Below are 14,859 nucleotides of genomic sequence, written 5' to 3' on the forward strand. Positions count from 1 at the left end.
GCTTATAGAGGCTGCAAGCCTCATACCTGTTCTTATTCTTGAAAGAAGAGCTGAGTATGTTTTAGATAAACATTAAATATGTACTGGCACCACACTGGTACTTTGTCTTTGATAAAAATCAGAAGAATTGATAGAAGATTTAAAAGGAGATTATTTCTTTGTTGTAGTTGAATATTATCCTATCTTAAGTTCATGAGTCACTTAAAGCCATTTCCAGTACCAGTAGTAGTAAAGGCCCCATGCGTGGGGAGATGCTGAGACGTCCTCAAAACGAGACTGTTTCCTCCTGGAAATGAGGAGGTGGAACCAGTGGCCTCTGAAGGGCCCTTTCCCCTACAGGTTTCCATGGAAGTCCCCTGAGTCTCCATCAGGGATCCATGGAGGGAGTCACCAGCTTCCTAGGTGGACTCTCATATGGTTCTGGATTCCCCTGGGTGGTCCTCCCAACCAACCGTGGGGCATATAAAGACACCAACAGCTGCCCTCTGGACAGTAGCCCCAGCTCTAACATCCTATTTCACCTCTTGATTCCCGCAGGCTGGAGGGAAGCACTACCACCCCACCTGTGCCAGATGTGTGCGCTGCCACCAGATGTTCACAGAAGGGGAAGAGATGTACCTCACAGGTAAGCAAATCGAACCCTCTGTAGGGCATTCCAATCTGCTCATGACTGAAAAGGAGATGCGGTTGCCTTCCGTTTTGATGTTATCTTAGCTGTTGGCTTGTCCTCAAAATCGCAATTAATTCGCCTCTCTCTGGGTGGATGGGAAAAGTTGCTGGTGTGGCTAATATGAAGTGACATGTAATCTGCCTTCCATCCTCGTGCGCCTCTACCCGCTGCTCAGCTGGCCTGCTTCCCTGGCAGTGCTCTGAGAAGATCCTCTGGTTCTGCCTGGGGGTGGGAGGCTGCGTTGCACAGGGCCATGGGGTCAGAGGACCTCAGAGAGATGTCTCAGTGGCAGAGAGTCTACAGCATCACAGCCTTTACCCTCCCCCATCCCATCCCAGTCCTTCTCCCCACATCTCAGAGATCGCACCAGGCTGCTGCTGAAACCTTCTCAGGCTCTCAAAGGTCATGAAGAGAAACGGAGGACACTAACATCCTCAAAGCAAACCAGGGCTGCTTCCCCACGGCAACCTCCCAGGGTCCGGCCTCTTGCCTAACGATTCCTGCAACGGTCACCCAGTTGGTCTCTGGATTCTTCTCAGTCCTCCAACCTCAGCCCAGTCCGTTATCCTGGGGCATCCCAATACTCTTGGCTTTGCCCCACTGAGAGGTCTTCCAAGTCCCTCCCTGCCCACCAGTTTACATGCAGACTCTTCAGCCTTACACGCTAGATCCTCTCACCAAAGTCCCAAAATAGCCTTGAACATACTCAGCACTTAGGCTGCCAAAGCCAATCTTCATTCCACTTATTCATCCCTTCAACAACTATTTCTTGAGCCCCTACCATGCACAGGCTGTGCCAGGGTCAATTGAGAGATCCCCCACAGCCCTACAGTCCAGTGAGGAGATGGGCAGTTAGTTGAAATCCCAGGAGTAAAGGTCAACAGGGGTGAGTGCCAGGAGGGGAGAAAAAGGGGTAGTGAGCACATGTGGCAGGAGGGGGAGTTCCAGGAAATCCCTGAAGAAGGGCCAGGAGCTGTGAGATCCTGGATGAGTGGGTGTTAAGTGGTCTCTCTGTCCATCCAGGTTGCTATAACAAACTACCATGAACAGGGTGGCTTATAAACAACAAAAAATTATTTCTCATAGTTCTGAAGGCTGGGAATTCCCACCCAGGTCAAGGTGCCAGCAGACTCGGTCTCTGGCGAGGGCCTGCTTTCTCATGTGCCTTCCTGCAGTGTCCTCACATGGTGAAAAGGAAGGCAGCCCCATGGAGCCAATTTTATAAGGGCCCTAATCTTATTCATGAAGGTGCTGCTCTCATGACCTCACCACCTCCCAGAGGTCCCACCTCCTAAGACCATCACCTGAGCAGGTAGAATTTCAACAGATGGATTTGGGGAAACACAAACGTTCAGACTATAGCAACTGGACAAAAAGAGGAGGAATGGAATATGCCAGCCTAACGGGACTGAGTCTGCAAGACTCTAAGGTGGGTGAAGAGATGATAAGTGGATGAGACAAGAGGAGCTGTGTGGCCAGGTGCAGACAGAGAGAAGAGGTGTGGCTGGGAGGTGGACAGGGGTCATCCGGGCTGGGCTTTGGAGCAAGATGGTGCTCAGAAATGAACTGGCAGCCCTTTTTCTTGTTTTTCTTTACCCTCCTTTGGAAATCCTACCACTCTAGGCCCAGTTCAATCTCTATATACTTCATAAATACCCCAGATCCCTTCAGCCCCACCCACAACTTAACCCATGCCCTCCTCCCTGAGTCCCCACAGTCCTTTGTTTGCAGCTGGTCCCCTCTCTTGTGTAAGAGCTGTTGGTCTTCTCCCTGAGATCCCTTGCTCCTGACTTTAGCCCCTCAGCCCTGACATTGGCCCACCTTCCCTCACTGCACAGCTGCTGGCTGCTGGCTGAATCACTGTGATCAACCCTGCCTAGGTGTTTGAATAGCCATCTTGGAGAGGAGGGAGAGTCTTGTCTTCAGGTTTCCCCAGAAGGTAGCCTTAAGACCAGAGGGACATGTCTTTCTATTAAACTTGTCCTGGTCATTGCTACCCTCAGCCATGAGTTCTCTCAAGCTGTAACGAGGCCCTTGTGCCTACAGCAGAGTTTCTCAGCCTCAACACTGTTGACATTTGGGGCTGGGTAATTCTTTGGTGTGGAGACTGTCCTGTGCTCTATAAAGTATATAGTAGCATCCTTGATTTCTACCTACTAGATTCCACTAATGTGCCCCTTCCCGTTGTGACAACCCAGAATGTCTTCAATATGGCCAGATGCCCTCAGGGAGGCACAATCATCCTCAATTGAGAACCCCTGGCCTGGAGCTCTTCAACAGAACCGGTGCCATCTCCTAGCAGTGCCACAGCAGGGATTCCTGTGCTGAATTGGATGAGGGCACCATTTTTAAGATTTTCTGACTCTGTAATTACTTTTGTATACTCTCATACAGCTTTGGTGGGGGATGTGGAAGGATCCCAGGGGCCACTCTAAATTGTAAATTGACTGCCCTCATTGTATGGATAGGGAAATAGGCCCAGAGAGAGAAAGAGATGGGTGAGAACTACAGTGTGCAGGAGCAAAGCAGGACATCGCCACCTCTCCTCCTGGGACCCAGGCCCTGCTGCTACTCAAATCCCTCCTTGTTCCCATGAGCACCACTCCCTCAGTGCCTGGGTCCCCAACTGATTCCTGGTGCTAGACTCTGTTATTACAAGTCCCTGCAAACAGCATGATGTCTTTGTGGGCACCATGGGTATCTGGTTATACTGCTTGCTAAATTTATGCCTTTAATAAGTCTCTTAACTCTCTGAACCTTGTTTACATGATCTGTAAAATAAACCAGTAATAGTCCCTGTAAGTACAGGTATAGTAAGTTCTTGACACATGGGAAGCTCCCTATTCATTTAACAAATATCTGTTGAACCTACTGTGTGCTAGTGCCGTTCTAACAGCTAGAGATGCATCACGGAGCAAGTCAGATAGCCCCTGCCCTCATGGTACTCCCAGCTAATGGATTAGTGTCTTTGCTGATCCAACTTCACACAGATGCTGAGAGAGTTAATGAACAGCTCTATGATCGTGAGCAAGAAAACACCAGCAAACCTAAGGAAGAAATGCCTCCAGGAGGCAGGAGCTATTCTTGGTAGGGGAGAAGGGCCTGTCACCCTCTCATTAAATATCCCCATCCCTACCCTCCTGGCTTCTGGAGAGTGGGAGTAATTGCAGGGCGTTCAAGGACCTGCCTCAGGGGGTGCTGAGTGATCTGGAATGAGGGGGTTTGGGTCATGCAGTGGTAGAGTCACGCTGACTCCGGCTGTGGGTGTCTTGTGGGGGTGGCAACCACCAGGTGTTTCTGCTACCACCAGAAGCTGGCCTTGGACACCCTCACCAGGTAGGGGCACCAGGGCTCACAATGACCTCCTTCAGAAATGGCAAGAAAGAGGGCCAGGCACGGTGGTGCACACTTGTAATCCCAGGGGCTCGAGGGCTGAGGTGGGAGGATCACAAGTTCAAAGCCAGCCTCAGCCTTATCAAGGGCCTAAGCAACTCAGAGAGACCCTGCCTCTAAATAAATAAAATATTTTTTAAAAGGGCTGGGGATGTGGCTCAGCGTGTAAGGGTCCTTGGGTTTAATTCCCAGTACCAAAAAAAGAAGAAAGAAAAAAGGGGGAAAATGGCAAAAAAAAAAAAAAAAAAAAAAAGCCCTCCTCCCAGGAAGCACAGAAGTGAAAGAGCCAGCTGAGAGCCTTGACTTTCATTAATAGACTGTGTCCTTGAAAAGTGACTTCCTTCTCTGGGTCTCTTCCTTCACCTGTCCAGTGTAGGTAATATCACAGTCTCTGGTTGATCCATTCCACCAGAGGCCATACAGTGTGGCACCGTCTCAACTGTGGGTCTGGTGCTTGGAGCTGAGCACAGTGGGCATGCCTGCTGCCCTGGTGGAGCCTACGGTCTGGAAGGAGAGACTGGCATGATCAAATGAAAGTGAAATGAACGTTCAGGGACAATGGAAATGTGCCATCCATCTAGTCTTTTCCTGGGAGTCCAGGAAAAGGCTCCCCTAAAGAAGGACCATTTCACACCAAAATCTTGAAAATGAGTAGGAAGTAAGAGTGTGGAGAATGGGGGAGGTTGGGGAGGGAGTGAGAACAGCTGGCAAAGAACCCCAGGGGAGGAAACAGGTACATAGTGGAGAAACTGAGGCAGGTCCACACACCTGGTGCATGGAGAGCAAGCACACACCACAGGCTCTCGTGAACATTAGCAGAAAGGATTGATGGGAAGGTGCTGAGGACCCCATTAAGCCATTCAGAACAGGGAGGAGGAAGAGAGAGAAAGAGGCTGAGACAATTCCAGAGAGAGTGTGTTCAGATGCCTACGTCAGTCAGTTCCGTAGCTGGACAGTCTGGTCCTGGCAAATCGTCCTCAGGAGATTCTTTGGTCAGTTTGTTTGCGTTTTAATTGCGGTGTGATGGCTTTCTGATGGGCTCTAATTGGGAGAAGTCTGACGTCTATCTGGAGGAGAACTTCCGGGGCCCCAAAAGACAGAAGCAAGTTTTCTTTTATTTGCTTTTTAAGTTCAGTTGCGCGTTAGTCTTTTAACTGTTTTTGTAAAGATGCCAGATTTCTAATCTGTTTGTTATCCAAACCCTTCATTTGGGCTTCATCAAGAAATTAGGTCACTGATTTTTGTGCGGCAAAATAATAGCTAAAATGTTGCAGGTTCAGGGCAAAAACTCACACTGAAATCACAAAGATTGCAGTTGCTGGATCAGTGGGGGATTTTTTTTTTTTAACTCCAAATATGGTTCCTGAGATACCTTTTGCTCTTGTTCTAAATGTGCCTGTGCCCAGGGGAAAAAAAGGGAAGGATTCTCTTTCTCCTCTTCTGTGTATAGGAAATATCAGCTCTGTCTCCCACCTATCCCAAGGACCTGCAACAGTAACTCTAGAGAAGCCGGGTTCCACTTCACATTTTATAACAGTTCTCTGTTATCATTTGTATTTTCAACTAAAACCAAAAGGCAGGAAATCATTTATGAAATACTGGGACAAATTCTGCTCTACTATTGAAAGTATTGTAACACATGGTAGGTCCTACCAATAATAAGCATGATAAAATAATAGTAATAATAAAATGTCATCAGCTGATATTGATTAAGCATTGACTATGTGCCAAGTCCTATACTAGGATTTTTAAATATAATAACTCTCTTTTATCATCACAACAAGCTTGTGAGCTTAAAAAAATCATTAATATATTAATACCCTTATTGTAGAGAAGAAAAACAAAAACTTACAGAGGTTACATTGCTGACAAAGGTTAGCTCGCCTGTCTTACTGGGGTTTCTTTAAAGCAGTTTTCTTATCTAGTACTGAATTCTTAAGCTGTGGTCCATAGTGGGCCTTCTGAATTCTGAGTCTCCTGAAATTGTGTGCCAAATTCTGCATGTAGGTGTGAGACCAGTGGGAAGTTTCTAGGAAGAAAATCTGTAACTTTCATGATTTTCAGAGGGGTTTGTGGCCCAAAATAAAATGAAGCCTTAGTTCTGTATTAATGCAAATCCAGAATGGAGCCTTGAAGCTCACTTTGACAATTACACCAAAGCCTTCCTTTATATAGCTGAGTCTATTTCAGACTACATTTTTTTTTACTTCAGATAATACAAGGTCCTGGTATCAGGAGGGGTGTCCTAGCACAGCTGGAGATGCCATTGATATTTATTTAGCAAAGGGCCTCCTTTTCCTCTGACAGGCAACTCAGAATAGGAGCACTGAGCCATAGATGTCCCAGGGAAGTGCTTCCTGCTGTCACAGGTTGTGGCATGCCAGCCCTCGGTGCTCTTTGCCTGTCATCAAACCACATTCAAAGGCACTATTGTAGTATTGGTTGCTATCATTTCATACTTTAGCATTATTACTTTAAATTGGATCTCTCTACTGACAGCTTAGGTTGTAGGAGTTATGCTTAAAAACTTTAAACCTTATGTTTCCCCAATCCTGCTATATAATTTTAGATTCTTCAAACATATTCTGTTCCTGTACTAAATTGATATTTCCTAAAGTCTGACTTACTAAGCATATTTCATTTTAAATAGAGTATATTTTAATTTTTGATAAGCTGCCATTTTTTTTTTTAGATTTTTTAAGGGTTACCAAACATCTTGAATCATATAGAAAATATCACAGTGTAGTAGTCTTAGGTTTGTATTCTTGAAGTCTGTTTCCAGCTTGCTTCTCTCAGGTCACCACAAACTCAAGGTGATGTAGCACTTTTCTTGCCAGTTACATGTCACATCTACTTTACCAGCCAATTTGTCCACGTTGGTCAGAATTAGGTCCAGAGCAGCAATTTCCCTGGTTGCTTCCTCTATTTTCTGAGAAACACTATTGCCCGTGGGGCAAGTCAAGAACTTGTCAGATACTCAGGTTTTAGCCCGATGAGATGTTTTATTAGTCTGGACTTTGTAAGTGGCAGAATCCAAACTCAAACCAGGTTAGGTCAATGGGAATTAATTGATGGCACCCAGAACTGAGGAGCATCTAGGGGAGCTGGGTTGAGGGGCCCAGGAGTGTCATCAGGCAGTTCTTCTCCCTGCTTCTTTTTGTATTTGGCCCATGATCTCCTGCCCCAGACTGGGGGGCACCATGTGGTGGAAGGAGGCCAGGGTCAGACCCCAACCCCCAGCCACACAAATAGGTAGCACTAGTCACTGGGCTCAGAGAGAAGTCCCAGAGATGACAACGGCCTGATTTGGGCCACACACCCTTGTCCAGGCCAGGTAGAAAAGCAGGCAACCCATTCCAGATCCCTAAATCCCAGTTGCCCCATCTATAAAAGAAGGATGAGACTAGGCCCTGCCACTCAAGTCTGTCATGAGAATCAGCTGAGCTATTGCAGGGTATGGGCTTAGTACAGAGCCTGGCACTGCCAGCTCTGCCAGCCTAAGCTCCTGATAAACACCCAGAGATGGCCAGGCCCCAGAACACAGGACATTCATCAGTGCTGGCTCCTGTCATTATTAAGGATGTTCAAGTAAGACTCAGCATATGTTCTCAGCAAAGGTTAGCATTATAATTTTTTACTTAATTACTACTGCTATAAAATTGGTATGTAGCATGAGGCCAGGAACAGGCACTCTGTAAATGTTAGTTATAATAATAAAAATAAGAATAATAAGAATACTTAGTGCTTGGCATAAACTGAGCACCTGGTACATTTTAATCACTGTCCCAGTGGTTCCTATCAGCAGTCATTACTTCCCCTGAATTACTAGGCTCCTCGTCACTGCTGCTCTCCTCGCTCCCTCCTGCCTGATACCCTCCACAGGAACAAGCTTCATAGTACTACACACTTTTCTCCCTGCCTCCTTATTAAGCTTCAAGCCCCCTTCATCATGGCAACTCCAGGCAAATGGGTCTTGCCCACTTCTCCCGAGGTACCCTCCTCCCTGGGCACAAGCCCAACCTCCAGGAGCGCATGCTGGCAACCAAGCCAGGCTTCTGCCCAGCAACTTTACCTGCACAGCCAGCCTGTCACTCACTGCATCCCCTACCTCACCCAGTCCCTGATGGGAACAAATGCTCGCCACCCCAGCCTCTCAGTGACTCGTGTCCCCTGCCCCAAATAGCCCCTGGCACAGATTATAACTAACACAAACACCAACTACAGGCAGATATTGTTCTAAGTGTTATACACAAATTATCTGGTTGATCCTTAAAACAAACCTATGAGGCAGATAGTATCATCACCCCCACTGTATAGACAGGGAAACCAAGGCACAGAGTGGCAATTGAGTTGCTTTAGACATGCAGCTACTAATGCAGTGAGTGATGTAACCAAGATGCAAACCTCATAAGAACATTACATTAAATAATGAACACGGTGCCTGAGGCATGGAGAAGATTGCTAATGCCAAGATGATGGTAATGATGACATTGTCTCATGGCACATTGAACAGAAGAGCCTGCTTGTCTCCCTCCTGCTAAGTCTGCACCCTGAGTGATGGAGGAAAAACAGGGTCCCCTGGGGTCTGCAGCAGCCCTTCATCTGCTGGGGGACATGGACAGGGATTTTCTTTTTCACTGAGATAATATTCACATAACATAAAATTAACCATTTAAAGTGTATAATTCAGTAGTTATTACTGCATCTGTGTGACCATCCCTCTATCTAGTTCCAAAACATTTTCATCATCACAAAATAAACCTGGGACCCATTAAGCAATTGCTCTCCATTCCTGGCTCCCCCTAGCTTCTGGCAGCCATCAATCTGCTTTGGGTCTCTAGATGTACCTATTTAGGGTATTTTACATAGAATCATACTGTATGTGATCTAACTGTATTTAACTTCTTCCCTGAGCATAAAGTTTTCTAGGTTCACTTATGTCGTAGCATGCATCAATATGTCATATCCTTTATGACTGGATAATATTCTATGGTAATGGATGTATACCACATCTGTTTGTCTGAATGGGGATTTTAAAGGACAAACTCCAATCTTTGTCCCAATGGAAGTGCTGCTGTCACAAAGGTGAAACTTAAGAGATCTCCTCCTGCTGTGGTCAAGAGAAATCTGAAGAAGAAACCCACTGCAGGAGAATTCCCTGGCTATAATCAGAGGCCCAAAACTCAAGTGTCCACATAGATGAGTGAAAAGGGTGGGGACACAGGGCGGGCCACGGGGAAGATCACGGCAACCTGCAGTGTCTAAAAACATTCAGATTCAAAAATGTTTAAAATCATCACTGTGCTGACCAAACAGAACCTTCAGGCTGGCCACTCTCAGTCACCATTGTACTTGTAACCCCCTGAGGATCCTAAAAGATGATGGCACCAGGTCCAGCTCTAGCATTTGAAACAAAGGCTTTGACAAACTAAATTTCAAGGTTCAGCAGAGATGTAGTAGGTTCCCCACCATTGAATCAAGCCCTGATGTCACAGGCAGATGCACCCCTGTGACCAGTCAGATGCACCCCTTTGGCACTTCTTGGGTGAAGAGTGGCCCAACAGCCAGGTGAGGGGCCCTTCGGGAGACGGAGATCTCTGTCTCTGAGTCAGCTGACAGAGAAATAGCCAGCACGTCACTTCTGTGACCTTCCAGTTGGTTTCACCTGCAGAGCCTGGAGTTATGAATGACAGTCTCAGAGGAAAAAACAGCACAGATTGTGGAACCCCGAGTCCAACAAGCAAACAATGTTGCATTCTTACAGGATGTTGGAGTTCTATCTTGTATAATTTGTTTCTTTATCCCAAAGAAACCAGTCTGGAATGTGGTCTGGTATTGAGCCCTCTGGTTTTTGTATTTAGAATCATCAGATCATTTGGGGAACTGTTGAAGTACTGATTCCTAGGCTCCTCCTCTAGGAAGTTGGTGTCAGTGGTTCCTAGGGCCTGGGAATCTGCATTTTTTCCACGTTGTAAGACAGGTAGTTCATAATGCATACCTTAAAACTCAACCTGGAATCATACCTGTCAAATCAGAGTCTAAATTGTTCTACTTGTTCAAATCTTTGGGCTCAGCTTTAAGAATCCCCATGGCCTGGGATAGAATCTTCTATTTCTTTTGTTTATTCATTCATTCAATAGGTATTTATTGAGAATTTTCCATCTTTGCAGTTAAAATGGAAGTAAATACCTCTCGTAGAATTTGCATTCTCATTGTGATTATTGGATAGAAGCAAATAATTATTTTCTCTATACAGAGAAGACTGTTAAGGTGGAAACAGAATTTTCGAGGATTGGGATGGTTGATCAGAAGCTCTCAACGTAACTGCTGAGCGATGAGTCTCCTCCACAATATCACTGCCGAGTATTTAAACACTTCTAGGCCCAGGAAGCTCACTGTCAGATAAAAGAGACCGTTCAATTCTCAGATGTTAATTTCCCTTCCCTGGAACTTCTGCTCCTTAGTTCTTGTTCTACTTTATAAGATTTGCAAAGCAAATGAAAGCCTCTTCCCACAGAGAGCCATTAAAATATTCAAAGACACACTTTGCCGTTCTGTTCAGTCTTCTCAGGGTGAATACCCTGCTTTAGGACCTAATTTTGGGTGTCCTCCCTACTCTGTCCACCCATCTTCCTTTGGGTGACTCCTCACCTTGTATCTTTTTAAAAATACAAAGGTAGGACACGTCAGTCATCCATATGTTTCCTTTTTAAACATGCACAGACTAGGCACAGAAAGACATTAACAACCACCTTCTTCCCTCTGGATGTTGTTATCTTTCTGTTAATATCTTTCTGTTACTGCCAAGAGGTTGAGCTATTGGCCAAGGGCATAGACTCAGCAGATGATAATTTCATAGTCATCTTCATGGGGAAAAAAATATTTTTTCCTTCAGATATCTCAGTTTATAGCTAGCTACTAACAAATTATTTATTGACCCTCTTTTATTTACATGAAACACAGCCAACTCCTAAACTTATCTTTTCACTTCTAATTATATTTCCTCTCTTTCTAGCCTTCTCCCACATCATTTATTATATAAACACACTTTCCCATATGCAGAGTGGTAATGGCCACTTGTGGCTGTTTTATTTCGGATCAAACATGTCAATGTCATGGAGTCAACAAGCAATAGAGACCACCTAGCCTGAGCTCCCCCACCCACTGGACACATCATTTCCTGCATGAGGACTTCTGCCCCCTTCACCCTTCCCATGTGTCTTTCACCTACTCCATTGATCCCTTCAGACCTTTGTGTCCACCTAGTCCATTTCCTACAGTGACCTATAACATGTGTTTCCTGCCAGAGCCACAGTTGTAAACAACTCCTGATAGACCCAGGAGCAACTCAGAGAGGAACCAGAAATGCTCTCTCCAGTAACTCCCAAGATCCCAGCCAACAGCTTGTTAGTGGACACACCCTGTGATTGCTGGCTCCAGCCCCTGAACCAGAGTCCCTCTACTGGGCTCTGAGAGCACTGCATTCACTGTAGAAGGATTGAACTCGTACTGAGCAATTAAGAGCCCCAAAGAGTGGCAGCACACAAGAACGGAAAATTCCTTCTGCGCAAAAGACAAAACTGGTCCTAGAAGATGAAAATAAGCTCCAAGTTCTTCTAAGTCCCACCTCATTGTTATTCATATGAAGAAACCAGGACCCAGAGAAAGGATGTGTTAGTGGATGAGCAGAGATAGGAACCCAGGGCTCCATGCTTACAGCCCATCCTCTCTCTTTTTGGGGGGGATCTGATTTTATGATCTTACAGCACCCTCCTCTCCCTAGCCAGTATTCTGGTCCCAGGGGCTCCAGGCAACAAACCATAATGGAAAGAATATCCTAGAAACAAAGTCAGACAAACACATGCCATCTGGGTGCTCAGGAATCCAGCCATTTGCTGGTTCGTTTCCTTTTAGGGCTGGTTACAAGAGGAATGGCTCCAGAGGGATAATATGTTCCTATTTTTCCTTCTAATCCAGGACACCTGTCCCTTCTCTGGGGCATGTGTAATATTTGGGGCTTCATCTCAACATGTGACCAACCACCTGTTGTTCATGCCTTTCCAAATTGGCTTCTCGAGTTTGGGGGTGGCCAACTGGACCCCCACCCATGATAAAATGTGGTTTTATACAACAAAAATATACTGGATTTGAAGAGTCTGCTGCCTCTGAGGAATTAGCTGGACAAGACAATGCTCTTAAGCAGAAAAAACCATGACACCTCCTCCCCTTAAACGTGATAGCTCTGATAAGTTTTAAGTCTGTCCTAAGTCTTTGAAGAGAAGGAAGGGGGAGTTCACCGCAGTCTGTCATTTTCTTTCATCCCCCACTGCCATTCATTCATTCGACAAATATTTATTGACCACCTGCTCTGTGTCACTCATTGCCAATCATCCACTCATCTATTCACCCCACCAACGTGTATGGACCTCCGCTAAGAACCAAGTCCTGTGCTGAGTGCTGTGGGAGATGTAGCAATGAATAAAGCTCAGGTCTTCCCCAGAAGGAGATCTTAATTAGTTGGGAAATTTCAAGCTACTGTGACTTAAGGCTCTTTGTGTGAAGAGAGATTCAAAGAACTATGGAACAACAAGGACAGAGAAGTCACCCCCAGTTGGCAGGTAAGAAAGTTTGCAAGAGGATGCCATGCAAGACCTGAACCTTGAGGAATGGTTAGGATTTGGATACACAGAAAACACTTGTGGGCAGTCAAGTTGCTGTACAATGGCGAGGTGCCAGGAGGGAGCTAAGAGAGCAGAGGGGGTCCTCCCAGTGATGTGCAGGGCGCATGTGCTGCTGGAAGAGTAAGTCGAGTGGGGGTGGGGACTGATTCAGAAAATGGTGGGTTTGAAAAGTCTGAGCCTTTGCTATTTTCTTGGCCCCTTAGGTTCTGAGGTTTGGCACCCCATCTGCAAGCAGGCAGCCCGGGCAGAGAAGAAGCTAAAGGTAAGCACATTAGTCATGGTGCGAGAACAGCAGTCCTATACAGAGAACTTTAACCTGTGAATCTGGTTCCTGATAATATAGGGAGTGGGTGGAGCTACCCAGGCTGCAGCGAGAGATGGGCTCCCAGGCTCCTGGGTTCTTGAAGCTGTGGAGGGGATACCTGGGGTGTGTGTAGGGGATAGGGAGCACACTTGCCCTCCAGTGTGCCTTTATACCATGACACCTGACTATCATATTACCTGCTAGAGTCTCCTTAACTAAAAACACACCTGTGCAATTCTGCCCAGCTAATTACACGTGTCTCCTTTGCCATTTCATCCACTTACTATAAATTTTGTGGAAGAAGTGGCTTTATTGATGTGTGATTTCTTTTGAGCCATACATGAATTTTTTTTCCTGTTTCTTCCAAGATCTCTTTTATTTAAGGTGTTAGAAGATATAATTGTTCTTTTTTTCCTTAATCTCTCCCTCTTTGAGGGCATTTCCCAAATTTGAGTGATTTCTTTTTTTGTAGTTGTAGATGGACAGAATGCCTTTATTTTATTTGTTTATTTTTATGCGGTGCTAAGGATTGAACTCAGTGCCTTGCATGTGCTAGGCAAGCGCTCTGCCACTGAGCTACAGCCCCTAAGTCTTTAAAAAAAAAATACCTTTATGTAAATCAAACCCACTGCCTCACACATGCTAGGAGAGCGCTGTACTGCTGAGCCACAACCCTACCCCTTGAGTCATTCTTTAAAACCCTGAGGCTTGCTGGGCACAGTGGCATATGCCTGTAATCCCAGTGGCTCAGGAGGTTGAGATAGGAAGATCATGAGTTCAAAGCCAGCCTCAGAATTTAGCAAGGCCCTAAGCAACTTAGTAAGACCCTGTCTCAAAATAAAACATAAAAAGGGCTGGGATGTTGTTCAATGGTTAAGTGTCCCTGGTACAAAAAAAAAAAAAAGAAAAGAAAAGAAAAACCTGCAGCTTTCTGCTGATATATGCACTACCTCTTTGTACCCTTATAAGCTTAATATTTTTCTTGAAATCAACTCATTACTTTTTACTTAACTAAAATTATTTTAAAATAAACTTTATATTGCCAAGTGGAAATTAATAATACTTGCTATAAATAAAAAGCAGTCATAAAATAAAATAATTCTTGAGATTAAATCTTAAAACTTCTAGTTAATGTTTCCTGTACTCTCTTTGGTCAGGAAGAAAATAAAGGGAAATTAGCCATCGTTGAGACAGTTGTTAATATGTATTAGCACCAAATTGAGATTCCTCTTTGATCAAATCAGGAGGATTGAAATAAAATATTATATTACACTCACTCTGTGACTCAGTGTTATCAAACGTTCCACCTACACTCATCTTCCAGAACCACCCCTTGTTCACAATCCATATTTTGGAAAACACTGCTCCGTAGCCCCACTCAGAATGCTTTAAATTGCAGGATGAGAGGTCTGGGAGGGAACTGAGCAATCTTGAAGCTCAGCCCCTTCATTTTACACATCAGGAATCCAAGATCTCTAAAACACATGCTTCACCAGTGGTCCTTGATTCTCAAGCCATTGACTTTGCCACCACAGCACGCTGCCACTCTTGTGGAAGCACTAAGATTGACATCACGCTGTTCTGCCGAGGGAGCTATTAATCCACCATTGTCATTGTTCAGAGACAGATTTTTTTAACTTTTTCACTTAAGTTGATATCAATTTGCAGAGGGTACATGACAAAGAATCCGCATGTTGTGCAATTACATGATATGAATAAACAAACTACTGAGGAATGAATACTATGCAATTTTACTCAAAGTAAAGACATTTTTTGACTGGGATAATCCAAAATGAAAAGTCTTATGAGTA

The 14,859-nt window shown here is 45.1% G+C and overlaps 1 protein-coding gene across 5 annotated transcripts in view; it reads left to right on the plus strand.

The window, feature by feature from the left end:
• Positions 1-14,859, plus strand: part of Ablim3 (actin binding LIM protein family member 3) — a 111,183-nt gene that overhangs the window by 71,079 nt on the left and 25,245 nt on the right. For all 5 annotated transcript variants that reach the window (XR_013438073.1, XR_013438077.1, XR_013438075.1 and 2 more), the window contains 2 exons: positions 538-625; positions 12,948-13,006. Coding sequence is in view for 1 of the 5 variants with exons in the window: in XM_078047521.1 (XP_077903647.1) it covers positions 538-625; positions 12,948-13,006 (147 nt within the window). In the remaining 4 variants the exon portion in view is untranslated. The remainder of the gene's footprint in view (positions 1-537; positions 626-12,947; positions 13,007-14,859) is intronic.

This window comes from Ictidomys tridecemlineatus, chromosome 1, assembly GCF_052094955.1.
Source record: "Ictidomys tridecemlineatus isolate mIctTri1 chromosome 1, mIctTri1.hap1, whole genome shotgun sequence".
Lineage (NCBI taxonomy): Eukaryota > Metazoa > Chordata > Mammalia > Rodentia > Sciuridae > Ictidomys > Ictidomys tridecemlineatus.